The sequence below is a fragment of the Pipistrellus kuhlii genome, unplaced genomic scaffold (genome assembly GCF_014108245.1).
Source record: "Pipistrellus kuhlii isolate mPipKuh1 unplaced genomic scaffold, mPipKuh1.p scaffold_m20_p_1, whole genome shotgun sequence".
Classification (NCBI taxonomy): Eukaryota; Metazoa; Chordata; class Mammalia; order Chiroptera; family Vespertilionidae; genus Pipistrellus; species Pipistrellus kuhlii.
Window position 1 is genome coordinate 117,318,460 of NW_023425404.1, and position 21,063 is coordinate 117,339,522.

General features: G+C 43.2%; 1 protein-coding gene across 1 annotated transcript in view; it reads right to left on the reverse strand.

Moving 5' to 3' along the window:
* Window positions 1-1,923: 1,923 nt before the first annotated feature.
* Window positions 1,924-21,063, reverse strand: part of ASB13 (ankyrin repeat and SOCS box containing 13) — a 35,524-nt gene continuing 16,384 nt past the window's right edge. The window contains exons 2-6 of the mRNA XM_036460814.2: window positions 19,599-19,786; window positions 18,259-18,409; window positions 14,546-14,680; window positions 5,431-5,622; window positions 1,924-3,638 (exon numbers count right to left, since the gene is read on the reverse strand). Of these exons, the coding sequence (XP_036316707.1) occupies window positions 3,511-3,638; window positions 5,431-5,622; window positions 14,546-14,680; window positions 18,259-18,409; window positions 19,599-19,786 (794 nt within the window). The 3' untranslated portion in view covers window positions 1,924-3,510. The remainder of the gene's footprint in view (window positions 3,639-5,430; window positions 5,623-14,545; window positions 14,681-18,258; window positions 18,410-19,598; window positions 19,787-21,063) is intronic.

Below are 21,063 nucleotides of genomic sequence, written 5' to 3' on the forward strand. Positions count from 1 at the left end.
GGCCCAAAGCCACATTTAAAAGGTTCACAACAGCTAGGGAGTCAGTCATGCCAAGCAGGACAGACTAGCCAGAGAGAGGGGAAAGAGACTGCACCTGACATTTATGAAATTTCGCTGAGATGCAAGCAGGCCCTGTGTGCCACAGAGAACATTTAAGGCTTCTAACATCTAGCATATCTAAGAAGGTACAATAGATACAACCTGTTTCCTCGTTTTAAAAAGGAGGTTGGTAAAAAAATTAAAATTAAAAAAATAATAAATCAGCATCTATTGTGGAATACAAAACCTTTAACCCAAAATATGACTTTGTAGCCAATAGAAAGCTGAAAGGTATCCTTAAGCAGAATCCAATTTACAACGGTCACACAGGTAACTTTCTCTCTTTTTAAAGGCATTTCTGCCCTTTACCCCTCCTCTGTACATTAAAATTTTGTTGTAAAAAGAATACCAAAACAGGAGTGTAGGCTGCACCCATGGCTTACTGCTGGCAGGAAGGGAAGGATCCAGTCATTTTTGTGACCAAAGAAGATCATGAAACTCCAAGCAATGCAGAGCTGGTGGCTGATGATCCCAATGATCCATACGAGGAGCACGGGTTGATCCTGCCAAATGGAGACATTAACTGGTACTGCCCGTGCCTTGGTGGAATGGTTAGCGGCCCCTGTGGGGAACAGTTCAAGTCAGCCTGTTCCTGCTTCCACTATAGCACAGAGGATCTCAAAGGGTCAGTGACCGCTTGCCTGCCTGCCTGATTGACCCTAACTGCTTCTGCCTGCCAGCCTAATCATCCCCTGACCACTCCCCTGCCAGCCTGATCGACACCTAACTGCTCCCCTGCCAGGCCGATAGCCCCTAACTGCCCTTCCCTACAGGCCTGGTTCCCCCCAACTTCCCTCCCCTGCATGCCATCTTGTGGCAGCCAACTTTGACCACATGGGGGCAGCCATCTTGTGTGTTGGAGTGACAGTCAATTTGCATATTTCCTCTTTATTATATAGGATTATAGAGGATATAGATCCTTATATATTTTGGTTATCAATCATTTATCTCTGCTACAAATGTCTTCTTGAAATCTGCACATTGAGTTTTAAAATGTAAACTGAGAGGTCTTTTAAATATACTCTTCCTAAAGTAGGTGGCACTATCCCAAAGTCAGAAGGGAGTTGGTTACACACTTAGATCTCTAAACCCCAACAAGACCATAGTCCAGTCATAGCCATCTAACTTTTACATTTGGGAAGTACTTTATACTTTTCAGAGCATCTTTTAATCACCTAGTTTCAGCCTCAAAAAAACCATGAGGCTGGCAGGACCCTATTTCTCATCTGTAAGATTTAATAGTTGATCATCAATGTCCTTTTAATGATCAAAGTCTGAACTTCTATCCCTCTTCTGCAGCTGGGTGGTCCAAGTGCAGTGGAGTGGCAAAACTCGTCCAGAGTCACACCTCTACTTAAGGGTATAGGCTGATTATTTGTCCATTACAGCTCAGTAAAGTTGGGGCTAAGGGGTGGGGTACAGACTGGGAGGAGGCCTAAAATCTTAGTCAGCTGATCCCTTGGGCAGTATTCCTCCACATGATTGTGGCACTGAGATCAGCCATAGGAGACAAAGAGAGAGACAGGAAGATGGGAATCAGACAGGCACAGACCTAGTATATATAACTTGATCTTCCAAGGTATGGGGAACATGACAGCGGCCCTTCTGGATGCACACAGGATGAAGCTCATCCAGTGTTTCTGCTCCCAACAAGAAAAAAGCATATGAACACAATGATGGACTATTCAACACCTTTATTGAGCAGTGAGTGTGGGGCTGCAATTCTGTGCTCTGTGCACCTGCTTATGGAACTGTTACCAGCTCATTGCTAGAGGCAGGTTTCTGTTACAAAGATGAAAGGGCAGAACCCAATGCTTTTCTCCCCATGGTTTTTAGTACAGACAGAGACACTGCTTTACCCAGAACTTGTTTTTAAGACTGTAACCAAATCAGAGTGGCTCTTACTCTCAGCATAGAATGATGTAACCATGGCTGGAACAGTGAGATGGAAAATAACTGTACAACAAGCATGAAACTTTCCATCAGATCTGGGGCCCCACCCAGGTAACCCCGTGCAGACGCTTCTGGTTGTGTAGCACACTTGGCATTACTTGGATGACAGTTTAGGCTTATCCTATTCTGCACTCTGGGAGAATGTGGCAACGTCCACATTTCTGGGGTGTTCACAAGAGGTACCTTCTCTGTTTCCCCAGAAACCAAATATACCTGAACTAATTATGCAAAATCCCCTAGTTCCACTCCCTGGTTTTCTGTTTGTTTTTATTATGATACAGAAACATATGGAGACAACTGCAGTCTGAATATTCTTACTAGTTCACCATATGACTTATAACGTGGAACTACTTGTTTCTATTGCTATAGGAGCAGATTGCAAAACTCTTTCCCCCCCAGTTTATGATAATGAGTCTGATTCCTATCCAGGTCAAAGCACCAAGACAATGCCTTAAGCATATTAGATATTCCACAGATACCTACAGAATGCACAAATCGATGGTTGACAATATCCACTGGGTGCTGGCAACCTCTTCTACCAAGCTCAGACATTCATGGAGTTAACAAAATTTAGGGAAGAAAGAATTCATGTGGCAACCATAAAATGATGAAAAATAATCTCCAAAGCATTTCCTAACAATCTTTCACATTGGAAATGACTGCTCATGTGTGCTAACACCCCTTCACATTACCTATGTACATCCTATATATCTTCTAAAAGTTTATTTATCCCTCACATAAACGTTTTTCAATTGAGACCTAAAACTGAAGAAAAACTCCCTGTGAAACACTGTGCTGGTTGTGGGGAACAAAGACCCTGAGCTTCCCCCTAAAACCCGTACAAAGTCCCTGAGTAATGGGCACACCTGGGTGAAGGTGGGCCTTGGAAAGTGCCCTCCCTTAGCTCCAGAAGAAAAAAGCATCCAAGTGGCAAGATGTCACTAATGCATCCATCCCAGGCCACGTGGTCAGGACCTCACCTCCCACAGGCCCACTGCCTGTGACTCAGGCTGCTGTCCTTTTGAACCTCCCAGGGCTGCATCGTGCTGAATGAATTAGAGATGGCATCGCACCCCTGGGCCTCCCAGACATGTGGAAATCAGCAGCAGTTCCCTGGACCCCAGCCTTACTTGGCCTTCCCCTGTGCTTCCAGAACAGTCTTTTCTGAGAGTCCTTCTGGGAAAGGTCAGTGAAAAGAGGACAGCTGGACCCTGAGTTAGAGCAAAGTCCCAGAGCCAGCACAGGGCCACAACCCAGCAGAAGCTGAGGCAGGGCCTTCCCAACGCCTTGGAAATATTCTCCAGGAGTCCACGGAGAGATGAAACAGATCAGTCAATGGGGACTCAGGGAACGTTGTTCTATCTATAGCAACTGAGAGTTTCAGACAGACAACACTGGGCTGGGCAAGGCCAGCAGCCAGGGTGCCACCAGCCTGCTCCTGCCTCCCGGGCCTGCAGCTCAGTTGTAGGAAAGGTAATCGATGAGCCGGGAAGGGATGTTCAGCTTGGCGATTTTCTCCAGCCCTCGGACCCCGGTGGCCTTCCTCAAGCTCACCCTGCAGAGCTGTGACAGGGTTAGTGGTGTCTCTGGAAAAAGGGAACATGAAGCACATGAGGTTAGCTTAACATAGTTGAACATAGATTAACACCCTTCAACCTAAAAAATATCAAGAACTGGCCTAGCCAGTGTGACTCAATGGTTGAAAGTCGATCCATGAACCAGGTCACGGTTCAATTCCTGGTCAGGGTACAAGCACGGTTTGGGGGCTCCCACCCCAGAAGAATGTGTGCAGGAGGCCGATCAATGATTCTCTCTCATCATTGATGTTTCTATTTTTCTCTCCCTCTTCCTTCCTCTCTAAAATCAATAAAAATATATATTTTTTTAAATATCAAGAACTGGTCCTAGCCAGCTTGGCTCAGTGGGTAGAACATTAGCCTACGGACTGAAGGGTCCCAGGTTCGATTCTGCCCAAGGGTACATGCCTGGGTTGCAGGCTTGGTCCTCAGTAGGGGGCATAAAGGAGGCAGCCAGTCAATGATCCTCTCTCATTATTGATGTTTCTGTCTCTTTCTCTTTCTCCCTTCCTCTCTGAAATAAAGAAATATAATAATAATAATAATAATAATAATAATTCATATATATATATATATATATATATTAATATTACTGGAAACACCTCCCTTCCCTAAAAATAGGACATGCCTACAAGCCTTCTCTTGAAAGCTACCAGGAAGGACAGCCAGGGCCAAGGACAACAAGAGCAGGAAATGAAATTCCAGTGATGTGCAGAGAGATTTCATTTTGTGTGAGGGGGGAAGTTCGGGGGGAGGAGAATTGAGAGGGTATAGGTTTTTGCTTTGTGTACGTGTGTGTGTGTGTGTGTGTGTGTGTGTGTGTGTGTGTGTGTGACTTTTGCCCCATAATGTTATAACCCTAGCACATGGGTTTGTCAGCAATGCACCAGTCTACAGCTAGCAGGCTTGTCTGTCAAACTTCCAAATAAATGAGGGACAAGGAGAAGGTTAGTCCAGGCTGCCTGCTCCTGCAGCTCCAGGCCACTGAGGGCTGTGTGGGTAAGCAGGTCTCAGGAGTACTGATGCACATCCCATCTCCAACAGAGTACACAATGCACATCCTAGTGCAGAGGATCAAGACCTCAGGACTACAGACAAGCCTGTAGCTGGGGCTTAGAATGCGAGCAAGTTAGGGCCAACAATGGAAGATAAATGCAGGTCCCTGGCAGATGAATCACAGGGACATTTGCAAAATGTCCCTTAAAGACCTGCCTTAAGGACCTGCCTTTTAGAATGATCTGTGTTTGACAAAAATATAAATTAACTAAAGAGAAATTTCATAAATTTCTCAACTTATGAAAAATTTTGAAATACACCAATCTTCGAAAGGAAAAATAAGAATTACTGGTGAAATTCATTTTTCTGTGTTACTTTGTCCCCAAAATTATTTGTAAAGGAAACATTATCTCCCAGGAAATGGTTAACTATCAGACATGGATGGAGTGTGCCTCTAAGTTCATAAAGGGTTTTAGTTGGGGAGGGCTGGCAAAAATTTGAATAAATATTTTTTTTCAACTGATAGGTGTTTGAAGCCTCTTGTGACTCTAAGTCTATGTAAACTCATTTAAAAATTTGTTTACAAAGAAGACATCTTGTCCTTAGCTAGATCGTTTGTGCTCTGTTTCCTGAACAGTGAGGGTTGGGTCTTTATTCTCAGCCTCATATGGACTTAGTCTGAGATTATTTATTTACTCATAAATGACCTAATATATTGTTAGAGCAGAGTTTCATGCACAAGTGTCTCATGTGCCATTCTACAATGCATTGCATCATCCAAAGAACAAGGAGAGCCTGGCCTCACTTTCATAGTGCTCAAAGCACTTGGCAGGGGCACTGCTACTCCACGTGTAGTCTGAGGGCTTCTTTCCCCGGTTGTCTCGTGCATAGATGTTGCCTCCAAACTCAATCAGCATCTCAATGAGGTCCACATTCTTCACTTTGGCCGCATGATGAAGGGCTGTCTCATGAAGCTTTGCTGCATTCACATTGGCCCCTGCAGGTAAAACAGAAACAAATATGACCAAGGAGAGAACTTGGAGCCGAGATAAACATCAGCCTTGACTTTTTCATCCAGCACAATTTACAAAAACAATCCTCATTGAGGAAACAAAATCAAGACAGACTCTGCTGGGACCTTTGCAAAATCTTTTTCAAAAATCCAAAAGCAGTGATTACTTTTTTTTCTTTTGATATAAAAAGCTAAAGAAAGGTATCCTATATAAGCCTAATATGCTAAGTGTTTGGTCATCTGGTCGTCCATTCAACCAGTCAAAGCATAATATGCTTATGATATGCTAAGGCTGCTCAACCTCTCACTATAACGTGCACTGCCCATCAGGGGGCAGACACTGTGACTGGTAGGTTAGCTTGCTGCTGGGGTCTGGCTGATTGGGACTGAGCGAGATGGGCTGGACATGCCCTGGAACCCTCCCACAGTCTCTTCCCGGCTGGCTAACCTCCCACGTCCCTGTCGGTCCTGATCATGCACCAGTAGGGTCCCTCAGCCTGGCCTGCACCCTCTTGCAATCCAGAACCCTTCGAGGGCTGTCAGAGAGCTGGTTTCAACCCAATCCTGCAGGCAAGGTCCAGGGACCCCACTGGTGCACAAATTCATGCAGTGGGCCTCTAGTCAATAATAATGTAAAAGAACCAAAATGAAGAAAGAGTAAATAAAACTTCCCTGTGAGTTATGAGACAATTCTAATGCCCTATGCAGTCTGTCCCCATGGGTCCTGACTGGAAGCTCAGGTTTAGCTACTCAAGCTCTCCTGCCTGTCCATGCACATGCATTCACACACACACGCACACACACACACACACGCACACACACGCACACACACACACACACACACACTGCAGACACAGGACAGAGGCTCTAACAATGTGTATTGCATGAATGAATGAATGTTCCTTAAATATAAATATTATTTTACAAAAGGGAAGCTCAAAGGGAAAATAGGTGATGTTCCCCAAACACGCTGGAATTCAAATGAAATCAGGAACAAGACAGGGATGTCTGTTTTCACCACTCTTATTCAACATAGTACTGGAAGTCCTAGTCACAGCGATAAGACAAGAAGAAAAGAAAAACGCATCCAAATTGGAAAGGAAGAAGAAAATTGTCATTATTTGCAGATGACATGATATTGTATATAAATAACCCTAAAGATTTTACAAAAAACAAACAAACAAACAAACAAACTACTGAACAGTAAAGTAGTAGGATACAAAATAAATATCCAAAAATGAGTTGAGTTGTATTTTTATTGACCAAAAATGAACTATCAGAAAGGAAAACTAAAATAAAAATAATAAAAAATCTTATTCATAATTGCTTCAAAAAGAATAAAATACCTAGGAATAAATTTAACCAAGGATATAAAAGACCTGTGCTTGGAAAATTATATGACACTGAAGAAAGGAATGAAAGAAGATACAAATAAGTGGAAGCATATACAGTGTTAATAGATAGGAAGAATTAGCATTATTAAAATGTCCATACTTCCCAAAGCAATCCTCAGATTTAATGTAATTCCCATCAAGATATCAATGGAGCCGAGACCGGTTTGGGTCAGTGGATAGAGCGTCGGCCTGCAGACTGAAAGGTCGCGGGTTCAATTCCAGTCAAGAGCATGTATCTTGGTTGTGGGCACATCCCCAGTAGGGGGTGTGCAAGAGGCAGCTGGTCGATGTTTCTCTCTCATCGACGTTTCTAACTCTCTGTCCCTCTCAATTCCTCTCTGTGTAAAATCAATAAAATATATATATTTTTTAAGAAAATATATATCAATGGAGTATTTCACAGAACCAGAAAAACTATTTCAAAAATTTGTATGGACCCACCAAAGACCTCAAATAGGAACAGTGATCTTAAGGAAGAAAAACAAAGTCAAAGGAATCACACTACCTAATATTAAACTACACTACATGGCCATAGTAGTCAAAACAGCATGTTAGTGGTATAAAAATAGACATATAGGTCAATGGAACAGAATAGAGAGCCCAGAAATAAACCCAAGGCTTTATGGTCAATTAATATTTGACAGAGAAGGCAAGAACATACAATGGGGTAAAGGTAGTCTATTCAATGGTTTTGAGAAAATTGGACAGAAACTTGCAAAAAGGTGAAACTACATGACCTTCTTATGCTATTCCCACAAATAAATTCAAAATGGATTAAAAATTTAAATGTTATACTCAAAACTATAAAAATCTTGGAAGAAAGCATAGGCAGTAAAATCTCAGACATTTCTTGTAGCAATATATTTTTATATATATCCTCAGGCAAGGGAAACAAAAGAAATAAATAAATAAATAAGACTACATCAAACTAAAAAATTTTTGCACAGCAAAAAAAGCCATCAACAAAATGAAAAGACAACCCACTGAATGGGAGAACATATTTATTAATAAGATATCTTATAAGGGGTTAATATCCAAATTTTATAAAGAACTTTTACAACTCAACACCAAAAAAAAACAATCAATCAAATTAAAATATGGGCAGAGGACCTAAACAGACACTTCTCCAAAGAGGACATACAGATGTCCAATAGACATATGAATAGATGCTCAATGTCACTAATCATCAGAGAAATGAAAATTAAAACCACGATGAGATATATCACCTCACACCTGTCAGAATGGCTATCATCAATAACTCAACAAAGAACAGATGTTGGTGAGGATGTGGAGAAAAGGAACTCTTGTGCACTGTTGGTGGGAATGCAGATTGGTGCAGCAGCCACTATGAGAAGCAGTATGGAGTTATCTCAAAAAAATTAAAAATGGAACTGCCCAATGATTCCACTTCTGGGGATATATCTGAAGAAACTCAAAACACTAATTCAAAAGTCTATATGTACCCCAATGTTCATTGCAGTGTTATTTACAATAACTAAAATCTGGAAACAGCCCAAGTGCCTATCAATAGATGAGAGGATAAAAAGTTGTGGTACATTTTCACAATGGAATACTACTCAGCCATAAAAAAGAAAGAAATATTGAAGGTTATTATCTAAGTGAAATAAACCAGTCATAAAAAGACAAATACCATATGATCTTATTTATATGTAGAATCTAATTAACTAAGTAAACTGATAAACTAAATAAAAAGAGACATGGATACTTGGAACAGACTGACAGCTGTCAGAGAGGAAGGGGAAGGGCATGACTGGTGAAAGCAGGTCGCCATCCCAAGGTACAAAACAGGATCTCTTTAAAATGTGCTTTGGCAACATTTGATTGGATATAAAGAAAGGACTGTGACTAAGAGGGAAGCTGGCATACTCTGCAGCAGCTGGAAACAGCAGATCAGAGGTACACAGGGCAATATGGGTGGGTCTTGAAAACATGCCTGAGTAAAAAAAAAACACACACAAAAAAAATAGGAAATATAACACAATAGCATTTACGTCTATTAAAAATACATGCTTCACTCAATTGTGTGTATCTCACAAAACATATATAGATAAAAATAAAAATAAAACACATATAGATAGAATACATTAGAATGGTGGGATGGGAGACCAGAGGAAATAGGCAAGGGAGAAGCATGGGAGGAGGGGTCTGAGGAAGGGAAGAGTGGCTTTGTGGGGACTAATGACCATCATGAACTGAGGGCAGAGAGAGAGAGAGGAAAACAGCTAATGCCAACTTCATGCTTCAGAGAAATGGATCAAAGTCTGCTCATTATCAAAATTCTGATTGCAAAGCAAAATGGGATTGCAGTCGGCTGAGTAAAACCTTAGCCAGCAAAGACAAGGGGCTGTCACCAGCTTAGCACACCGAGAACCTGACACAGTTCCTGGGCAGAGCAGGCACACATGGCTCAGTGCTATGCTGGCTGAAACATTACCTGAGAAACATGTGACAAGTCCTGTGCTGGGAAGGTACAAGCAAACTCTGCTCAGTTAGCTCCTCTCAGTACCTCCAGCAGAGTTAAATATTTACTGCCAGCTGTCAGATTAAAAATTACCCACAGTAATAACTGGACTTTTCCCTTCCCCAGCCCTCCTCCTCTGCAAAAATCATCTGCAGCTCATCAACAAGGCTTCACTGCCCACAAATGACCAACAGCCTTCTATACACCCCTGAGGCACACATGGCCCCTCACAGCTCACTCATCAAGCTGGACCAGACCCTTTCTGACAGCCAGTGCAAAAGTGCCCAAATGTTAATTTTTCTAGAGGGATGATCCGAAAATAATTTTATTTTCCAAGGGGTCTGTGATCAGCCTCCCACAAAGAATCACTACCTTGAAAAGAATCCATATGGTGTTCCCTCCTCTCTACTTTTTTGTATGTGTGAGATTTCCCATCTATATTTATATGCTAAGTGTCCCTCCAACTGTCCGACCAGACGCTATGATGTGCACTGATTACCAGGAGGCAGACACTAGATGCAGGAGCTGCCATGAAATGCACTGGCCATTTACAAAGAAATGGTATTGCAGACTGGGCACCAACAAAGCAACACTCAGCTTCCCCCAAGTGGGACACAGGCCCTGCCACCACCCCAGAGCGACAGCCCACCAAATAATAGCAAACACTTCCAAGACCCCATGGCACAAAATGTAGTCCACAGCCCAGCCCAGTCCAGAAATGGTGGCTGTGGGCACCAGGTAATGATATCATGTACCCTGTTTCCCCGAAAATAAGACAGTGTCTTATATTAATTTTTGCTCCCAAAGATGCGCTAGATCTTATTTTCAGGGGATGTCTTATTTTTCCATACGCTAGGTCTTATTTTCGGGGAAACACTGGTAGCAACGCCCAGCTTCCTCTCCCTAGTGACTAGCCTCCTTGGAGTTTCTTCGGCTCAGAAACACAATTTGCTTTATAGCCAGGTGCAAACATCTTACACCTTAACCAAATGTCTGTGAAGCATTTTCACGGTCCTCATCTCATTTGATCCTCACAGAAGTCCTAGAGTAGGTAGATGCTGGAAACCAAGATCAACAATAATTAATGTAAATGTGAAGAGTCAACCAGAAGGCTGGATTTGGATTCCCCTTTGAAATTCACAGGGTGAATTTTCATTTTATGACCTGCTGCTGACTCAATGGCCTAAAGTAAACACCCCCACAACCTGATAATCTTACTGTTTACTATAAACATTACCATTGATATGTCTGTTTGCATTCCTAAAAGGCAATTGTGTATTCTATATAGTAAATAAAAGCAGCTGGGTAAAGGAGACTCAGTGGAACTTGATTGCCCTAGTCAAGTTTGCCCTGGCTTCCCCCCATATTAGTCAAAATTAATCTTGTCTTGTGTGTATAATTTGTATGTCTTTCTCCAAGCCTTTGAACCGAAAGCCTTGCTGGCAGTGGCCTTTCACAGGTAGATAGGAGACTTTGTAGAATCCTATTTTCTTTTCATTAGCCAGAAAATGGAGGTGTAGGTTTAGAAACCTGACCCAACTGAAAAGAAGAAATGGTGGACCATGAAAATTACTTCAGGTTTTCTCATTGTGCAGAATACAGTCAAACACAGCTGCAGTTAAATATTTCACCCTTTGTTCTCCCTGCATGATCTACAATAATCTGCTTCGTGTTGATATTTACTGCTGTGTTGCTGAAAATTACCTGAAAGAGAAGTTGGAGTGCTTCACTGGGCTGGAAAAATTTGAGCTAAATCAGAAAGCAGGTCTCATTAAGCAAGTTTACCTATATACTAGAGGCCCAGCACGCGAACTCGGCATGAGAGCCAGAGTCACACCGCTGCTGTGGGACCCATCAATGTATCTCCTGGTGACCGATTGTTTAGTCGTTCGGCATTATGGCGTTACAGCCACTGGCTTTTTATAATATAGATATCAAGATCTTGCTGCGCCAATCACACACATGTGTTTTGATCTGTCATTGTTGATCGTAAATTTGCTTGACAATTCTACTATAGAGAAAGACAAATAGCGGTATTAAACTATTTTTTCTAATTACTTTCCTCTCAATGTGCACCAGGCCTCTAGTAGTTAAATAATAGTTTTGTTAAATAAGTAAAAGACTGCATGTGGTCTAGAAGGATGTACAGGAAAGCATCTGAGATGAGACTAGCAAGGACTGAGTCTAGAGCGTACAGCACAGTGGTAGTCAACAACTGCAAGCTGACCCAGGAAAATTCTGTTCATCCCTTACTCAAGTTCTCAGGTGTATGGAAACTCCCTTTAAAAGTTACCAAGTCCCCTGCTTCAGGCCATTATGGCCCCCTTCCCACTCCTTTCCAACCCACCTCACTGAACTGCCACCCTGCAGTGAGAGGGCAGTCCTGGGGTGGGAGTGAGCAGGATGACCTAACCTCCAGCTCCCTGTGGACCCTGATTGGGTTCATCCCTGTCCCCACCTAGACCCAGTCAATTGGAATTTGCAGGGTCAAGCCAAAGGGACTGGACACTGGACTCAACTCAGGTTAATGGAACATAAGGGAGAGTTTTCACTCTTCTGACAAAGCTATCAGAAGCCTCATGAAGTGAAGCATTCAGATTTCAGCCCAAATGTGCTGTTTCCATCCTATCCCACTGGGGACACCAAAAGTATGGTCAATTGAACACTGAGGAAAGCAGAATTTTAAAATTCAAAGAAAATTGATGTCATGCTTGAGCCCATGGGTCAAACTGACCCCAAAACTGACTCTAGTTCTGATTCTTTCAGTTACCCGAATCAAGAAATAAAGCCCCTCATCCAGATGGAATTGGTCTCCTATTAGTTATGAAGGAGAAATAACTTTATTCTAAAGTCCTAACTAGAGGATGTTGGATTAGAATTACTAATATGATCTTTTCTCCTATAGCCACTACTTCAAATAGGTTTTAAATCCCTTGCTCTCTTTCTTCTCTTTCTGGCACAAAAGAAACTAAAAACATGAATGAAGGTGTCCTGAGCACATATATACCAGGCACTCTGTTCATTATCAAAATCCTGATTGCAAAGCAAAATGGAATTGCAGAGGGTTGGTGAACCATCAAACCTTTATTTTAAAAGCTGAGGATGGTTGCACTGTAAAATTTTTATTTTAAAATCTCAACAGTAATGATAGATAGATACCCTAGACCCGTGGTCGGCAAACTGTGGCTCGCGAGCCACATGCAGCTCTTTGGCCCTTTGACTGTGGCTCTTCCACAAAATATCACAGCCTGTGCGAGTCTATTTTGAAGAAGTGGCATTAGAAGAAGTTTAAGTTTTAAAAAATTGGCTCTCAAAAGAAATTTCAATCGTTGTGCTGTTGATATTTGACTCTGTTGACTAACGGGGTTTGCCAACCACTGCTCTAGACTGATAGAAGTGGGATCCAACCATCTATCTGATCAGTGAATTGGCTGGAAGACTTATGACTGTTTCTAATCTAAATATTTTATCATTTTATAAACAGTAAAAACTGCCACCATGACCAGCCTTAAACAAAATGAATCTTTTTCACTGAAAAGACTTAAAAGTGGCACATTAAAGTTAATAAGACTCACTGGTTATGCGGTTTGGACCCTCTGATCTTTCCTCCCTAGAGATAGCATCTCTGCCTCAGTTGTATTTTAGCTCCAGGCCCAGAAGCAGCAAAACCAGATAAATGACCCCACAGCTGATCTCAGGAGCAGCTGCATTGGATAATGATTCCCTGCCTTGGCACCAATCGATCAATCAGTGGAGACCCTGAAACGACGTACCTGGAAAGCTGCTGAATATTTTATGCAGATCTTCCCCTGGGACCTTCCCTAAAATCTCCACCTTTAAAACTCTTAGGACAGAGGACCCAACATACCCTCCCTTTTGGGAGCATGCCTGTGCCTTTCCCTTACCTTCTCTCTCCCTTTCCCCCCAAGCACGTTACCATTGCCTTCCTCACTCCCAAGCTCCTACGACCATTCCTTTGCCTCTATAACTTCTTTTCTCAGTCCATTTCTTCTACGGACTACTTCTTCTACCTCTGTGATTTTATAAATAAACTAGAGGCCCAGTGCACAAATTTCATGCACGGGTAGGGTCCCTATGCCTGGCTGATGATCACAGCCTTCTGGTTGCTGACCAGGGCCTCCCTTCCCCAGGTGCTGGCTCTCAGTCAGGGCCTTCCTTCATTCCATGCTTCTCTTTGGTGGTCAGTGAACATCATAGCAAGCAATAGAACTCCTGGTCTCCCAGTCAAACTCCCAAAGGGAAAATTTGCATATTAGGCTTTTATATATATAGATGTTCTCTTATAATTTGAGTCTTGGCTCTGAATTCTTTCCTGATCACACCTCAGGCACTACTGAGGTTGCTGAACCCAGGTCTGGTCTGACTCCACTGGTCTAACACCAGGTACCCTTTCTGCCACCTACAACACTATCAGTTTTGATGTAGCTTCTTCTGTACATCCTTAATTATAGGACTTCTGTTCATCTAGTCCGCTGGGAGTTCTCAATGATGTGATTTTGAGGTGGTCATTGGAGGAGGTGAGTACAGTGTTTACCTATTGTACCATGTTTACCAGAGTATCCTGAGTATTTTTAGAATGCCTGACAATAACCTGGATTCCAAAAGCTGCCAAACCCATTTTCCATTGGATCCCTTTCTCTTTTGGGTTTAGACATCAACCTGATTAGATAGGTCTTGTGGGTGGTTCCTTGTAGCCACTAAAAAGAATTGTTAGCATTTGTTGAGCACTACAATGCACCAGGTATTGTGGAAACAAGTCATCCCAAGAAGCCCGCAAAGTACGTTTTATAAATTTAGAACTGAGGCCAAAGTTCTCAGCTGGCCAATGAGAGAGCTAGTTTCAAACCTTAGCTGACTTCACCATTCAGCTCTCAGCTGGCACACTGTGCATATAAACACACAAACCTGCATGGAGCAGCTTAGGTAAACACCAACACACCAGCTTCGAGCAGCGCAGATATAAACAGTGATGCACCTGCACTGAGCAGAGCAGGTAGAAACACCAACGCACCTGCATTGAGCAGCACTTTGACACAGTCCAGATGTTCCCGGGCACAAGCAACGTGCAGAGGTGTCCCAAAATGGCAATCGTGTGCTTCTAAATTGGCCCCAACATCAATTAGAAGCCTCACACATTCAGAACTTCCTTAAGAGAAATAGAAAACAATTAAAACTGTCAATAAATATATACCAGCAATTTTTAGCCATTTTCATCTCATGGCACACATAAACTAATAACGAAAATTCTGGGACATAACAAAAAATAAATTATATTTTTTTGCCAATCTGCCAAAAAATGGGTATAATTTTTACTGATTTACAAAAATATATAATAGTAATTACCTAGTTTTTGCTCCAAAATGACCTTTTTTAAAAAAAAAATCCCAAGGATATGTTTTTATTGATTTTTTTTTTTTAAGAGAGGAAGGGAGAGACAGACAGAAATATTGATGTGAGAAAGAAATATCAACCAACCACCTTCCATATGTGCTCTGACCAGGGATCAAACCCTCAACCTTTTTTATGTGCAGGACAGAGCTGCAACCAACTGAGCCATTCGGCCAGAGCAAAGTGACTTTAAAAAAAAAAAAAAAAAAAAAAAAAAAAAAAAAAGCAGACCGCCAAAACTTATTTGGCTCAATGGATAGAGTGTTGGTCTGTGGACAGAAGGGTCCCAGGTTCGATTCCGGTCAGGGGCATGTACATTGGTTGCAGGCACATCCCTGGTGGGGGGTGTGCAGGAGGCAGCTGGTCAATGTATCTCTCTCATCAATGTTTCTAGCTCTATATCCCTCTCCCTTCCTCTCTGTGAAAAATCAATAAAAATAAATAAATAAATAAATAAAAAGCAGACACCTGCACGTGTATAAGGATTTCTGGTACCAAGAATTAACCGATCAGACACAACCTTATTATGTGATGTGACCAATAAAACACAAGTCTATCCTATGACCTATATATTTCCATGACAGGGCATTCACTCCAGATGACTATTGTTGTGCTGGCTATTGTCGTTTTTTTATTTGACAATCTAAGGGAAAAGAGGTCAGTGCCCTTGACTAATAGTCAGGTACTGCATGTTTTAAAAATTCTTGGAGCACACTTGTTGAATATCACTGATATATACATTAGAAATAATAAGCATGACAGAACTGATGGCTAGAACAGGTAGGTCCCATGCTTGTAGGGGCAGAGAGGAGAATTAGGTTTACATCACAAGCTAAGGGCAGTTCATGACCCATGTGGCCATAGAGCAAGTGGATAGTTGTCCTTTCTCCTGAGGGCACAACAGTTCCCCAAACCTCCCTGGCAGCCGCAGAAATGGAGTGCACAGCTGGCCCTGTTGCTGGGAAAACAGGAAGTTGGGAAATACCACTTTAGAACAGACAGAGAAGACTCTCTTCCCTGCTCCCCAGTTCCTCAGTGGGAGAGAAGGTGCTCCCCTTCGGGGCTGCCTCTCAAGCTGTTGACATAAAGTTGCTGGCATCCACAATCCAAGCATTCTCGGTGAACTACCTAAACTTTCTTACCAGGGGTTCCCAGCTCACAGACACCTTTCCTGCCTCTTTCCTTGGCTCCTCTCCAAGTGCCTTTAACATGGGTTAGGATCAAGGTTCATCACGTACAAGATTTCATCCTCTCACAACTCTTGATCACATCTCCTGTTAGTAGCTACCGAGTTTCCATTTATAATCCTAAAACCTAGCCCCTCCTCTACAGCTGTCTGCTGGCCATTTTTGTTTGGATGTCTTATCGCTACCAGGCCTTCTCTCACCCCTCCTTAGGGGCACATCCTCCTGGTCAATCTGTCACAGCCATTGACCTCACTCCCTACTCAACCTTGAGTAGGTTATGACTGCATGCTTTCCTCTCCCTTATATCAAGCCCATTAATCTTTCTATGTTTTCTAAATGAATTCATCCATTTGGACTCTAAGAGTTTTGCATTTGGATCACTGTAATGGCTCCCAACTCATCTCTTCACTTCCAGGATATCCCTTACCACCACCACCATTTCAGTCTATTGGAAGGTACCCCAAAAAATGCCTTTCACATAAGGTTTATTTTGAGCTTATGACAATCGAGAAGAATCAAATAGAAGAAAAGCCCTGTGCCCTCCCCCAAATTGCCTAAAAGAAGGATATATATATTTGTCCCCCTCCCCTCTCTACCAGGAAGTATAGAGACAACGCTAGTTGGAGTTGCTAAAACTAGCCCCATCCACCATTGGTTCTCCACTAATTTGCCTCCCCACAACTTGCCATCCTAGAAACTCAAAGTCCTTTTCTTCTGTCTTGTCATTTTCCTAAAAATTTATCCTATATAATAAAAACCTAATCTATAAAACGACAGAACGGTGGAACAACCAGTCGCTATGATGTGCACTGACTAACAGGGGGCAGATGTTCAACATAGGAGCTGTCCCCAGGTGGTCAGTGTGCTCCAATAGAGGGAGCATTGCTCAGCCAGAAGCCTGGCTCACAGCTGTCAAGCACAGCGGTGGTGGAGGGAGCCTCTCCCGCCCCTGCAGTAGCACTAAGGACCCCTAAGGGATGTCGAGGAGGGGGCCTAAGCTAGCAGGCAGAAATCCCCCACAGAGTCCTGGACTGTGAGAGGGTGCAGGCCAGGCCGAGGGACAAACCCCCCACCCAATGCACAAATGTCGTGCACAGGGCCTCTTGTTGTTCTATATGAGCCCAAGCTCTAACCACCCCTTTGCCTGACACCTTGCCGAGTTCTCCCATGCCTATCCACGATGCAATACACAAATTAGCAAACTTCTGTTTTCTCTTGTTAATCGATTCTCTGTCACCAGCCAGTGAATCTAAGATAGGTAAAGGAAAAGTTTTTCCTCCCCTACACTGTATATGGATGTAAACTAACCTTTCAAAAATGCTATTTTGCAGCCATTCAATATCTGCTCAGAAACCTTCAAGTGCTGCCTATAGCAATCCCCAGTGCCTGAGAATGATAAAAGGGGACCTAGCTATGGGTTATGAGGCAGCAGAGAACAGTGTCCCTGCATGAAGACACAGAGGAGGGCACACTGCACACCCCAATGAAGTACAACAAAGGCAAACACTGTACTGGTCAATCAAAATATACTAGTAGGCTACAAGTTTGCAACCTTTGCTCAAGAGTGGAATCCAAAATCCTTAGTCTGTCGTTTAAAAATTTTCCACTATCTGGTCTTACCCTAAATTTCCAATCTTATCTGTTGTTGCTTGTCTATTGGGAGTTTCTAATAGGACTTGATGTCATTTTTCCTGTGCACAACCTTCCTCTTATCCTCCCACCATCTGAATTCCATCCATTCTTGGAGGGCAGTCGAATTCCCACCTGTTCCCTGAGCCTGCAGGACCAGCTTCCACTCCTCTAAGAGTACCTGTCCTCAGAGACATCGTCTGGGTCTCATCTCCTAACTAGATCAGGTGCTTACAAGGCAAAATGACCACTGAGACTGAGAGAAAGACTGCAGAGTAGACCCATCTCCAGTGTTAGTGTCTGAGAGGCACTGAGCATCTGCTAAGAAATAGAATCCTACCATGAAAACAACAGCCCCTCGGTCCTGGGTGAGGCCTATATCTCCAGGAGGAAAGATGAGCGTTTCTTTGGTGGAGCAACCAATAGCCAGATACCAGCAGCTCTCCTGGGCCAGCCAGTGGCTCCCACTTCCACCTGACTTACCATATAGCTCCATGTAGCTCCCTTCCACCTGACTTACCGCTCATGCAGGCCTCGTGCAGAGGGGAGGCTGTGTACAGGGGTGGGTTGACCTTGGCCCCATAAGAGAGCAATAGCTTCACGCACTCGATGCTGCCAGAGGCACAAGCATCGCAGAGGGGGGTACTACCATCGATGTTCCGAGCATCCACCTTGTGGGGAGGGAGAAATAAGTGTTACAGGACCAAGGAGGAAATGCGCTTTCTCATCTTGATGCACATTCATCTGGACAAAGACATTTCTTAGTTTTTCTAAGAAGTTCTTGGGTTTTCTAGTATGTGCTAAGGCCCCATGCTGGGCAGGGGAGCTTGTTATGGATTAAAAGAACTAGGGCTGGGACTGCTTACTAACCTCCTAAGCCTCGGGCTCTTTTCTTTCTTGGGCAGAATCAACTCAGACTCCCTCTTGCCACCACCCCAGCACCTAATAGCACAGATCCAGCAAGGAGAGCTCCAGGTTCCAGCTGAAGCAGGCAGGGCATAAAAAGGGGATTTAATTCCAGCCTCAGCTAGGAATGCCTGAAACTGCTTAGCATGCCTCTTCTAGTTGGAAAATCATAGGGCAGGAAAAAGGCAGCTCCCAACGGGCAGATTCTGCTTATTCCATTTAGCTGCCCTTTGGATGCATGCTGAAGCTTATTCCACATCCTCTTGATCTGCTTTCAATGCCAAGCTTTGAAAAGAGTAAGCAGTGCACGATCTTCACTTCAGCCTCACTCTGAACCCCAACACCAACCCGGCCAATGGTGTCCGGCCCAGCTCACCCAGCCACTATGAAACATCCAGAAAGCACTGAAATCAGTGTGGCATGAGTACTTATACCAGGGATCGCAGCAAATCAGATCAGAATCTTGGGTGTGTTTTTTTTTTTCCTTTTTACCAGGGAACAGTGTGCCAGCATCCCACTTAGTCAGCCTGCTCTTGAGCCAAGGTCTAGACAGCTCTCCAGAGAGCCTGTGTCTGTGACCTGCATGGCCTGCCAGGTCCCCTTGCTAGTGCACAGTAGGGCACTCCCCCCACCATTTTGCTAAAACTGCCTTCTCTTCAGCCACCAGTGACCCCCTAACAGCCAAGCCCAGGACCATACTAACTGGTCCTAGTGTGCAGTTGACACAGAAACCTCCTTTCCGCACCATGGACTACCACCACACCCCATGCCGGTTTCCTCCTTCCTTTCCTGCTCAGTCTTCTGCAGTGGTTTCTTTACTTCCAGTGCATTTGCAAATCACAGAATGCAAATCCCAAATCCTATATTTTCCTCCTTCTATGCATCCCTTGAACTGGTCCCATCTATGCCCACAGCCACAGCCACGCTCCACGGATGTCCTGAAGGGCCACTCACCTGGGCCCCGGCAGCCAGCAGCAGCTGCACACACTGTGCCTGGCCCTGAAGACTGGCTGTGTGCAGGGGTGTGATGGAGTCCACTGTGACCTGGTTGACACAGGCGCCATTCTCGATCAGCTGTTGCAGTTCCAAGGCCTCACCACGATGGGCAGCCTCGTGCACAGGGGTGCGCTCTACCCAGAAACCTGGAAAGAAGACAGGCCTAGTGCTGAGATCACACCACTTCTATCCAGATGAGATGAACACAAGTACAAGTCCAGGGACTCTTGACGAAACCCACACAGACACTGCACACGATCATGTAATTGGTCTTTGGTGGCATACAAGGGCCTTGTTCACCTCCTTGACCTATCTCCCACACTACCTCTCAAATCCCACTCCCCAGCCACACTCACAGCTTTTATTGACCCTGCTTCATCACACTGAGTCTCTTTGCATATATTCTTCTATGCTTGAAATGCCCACCTTTGACTCCCATCCCAATCATCCATCCTGCAATCTCCTATTTAGATACCTACATACTTTACATGAACTCAGACGAAGTATGTCCTTCTCTGGGAAACACTTCTCTCACAATACTCACACATATACACTCATTTACACTGTCCCCCTTCTTGCTTGGAAGTGCCTTGAAAGTAGGGATCAGGTTTTAGCGATTCGATTTTAATGGATTCCTCAGGATTTTCCACACACAAAACCATGTCATCTGCAAATAGAAATAGCTTTGCTTCTTCCTTTCTAATCTGAATACTTTTATTTCTTTTTCTTGCTTAGTTGACCTGGCTTGAAAGAGCACAATATTTCAATTGCACAATATTGAACAGAAGCGATGAGAGAAAATATCCAAGCTTTGTTCCTGATCTTTGAGTGAAAGCTTTGTCTTGAACATTTAAAGGTGATGTTAGTGTGGATTTGTGTAGAGGTCCTTTATCAGGTCAAGGACATTACCTTCTATTTTTAGTGAAAGGGTGTTGGATTTTATCAAATACTTTTTCTGCATCTATTGCAATAATTATGCGGGCTTTTTTTCTTAATTCCATTAAAATGGGGAAGTATGTTGATTTTCAAGTGTTATACCAACCATGCATTCCTGGAATAAATCCCACTCGCTCATGGTGTATAATCTTTTTTTATATGATGCTAGATTTGGTTTTCTAGTATTTTGTTGAGGATTTTTGTGTCTGTTCATAAGCGTCCTTTTTCTTGTGATCAATGTAAAGGCACTACTAGAATGAGTTGAGAAATATTCTCTCCTTTTCTATTTTTTGGAAGAATTTATGAAGAATCTGTCAATGTTGGGTCAAATTCACCTATGAAGACATCTGGGCCTGGGCTTTCCTATGTTAAGTTTTTTAATTACTACTTCAATATCTTCATTTATTAGAGATCTATTCAGATTTTTAGGTTTTTAAGTCAGTTTTGGTAGTTTGTAGGTTGTGCCTTTTTAAGAATCTCTCCTCAA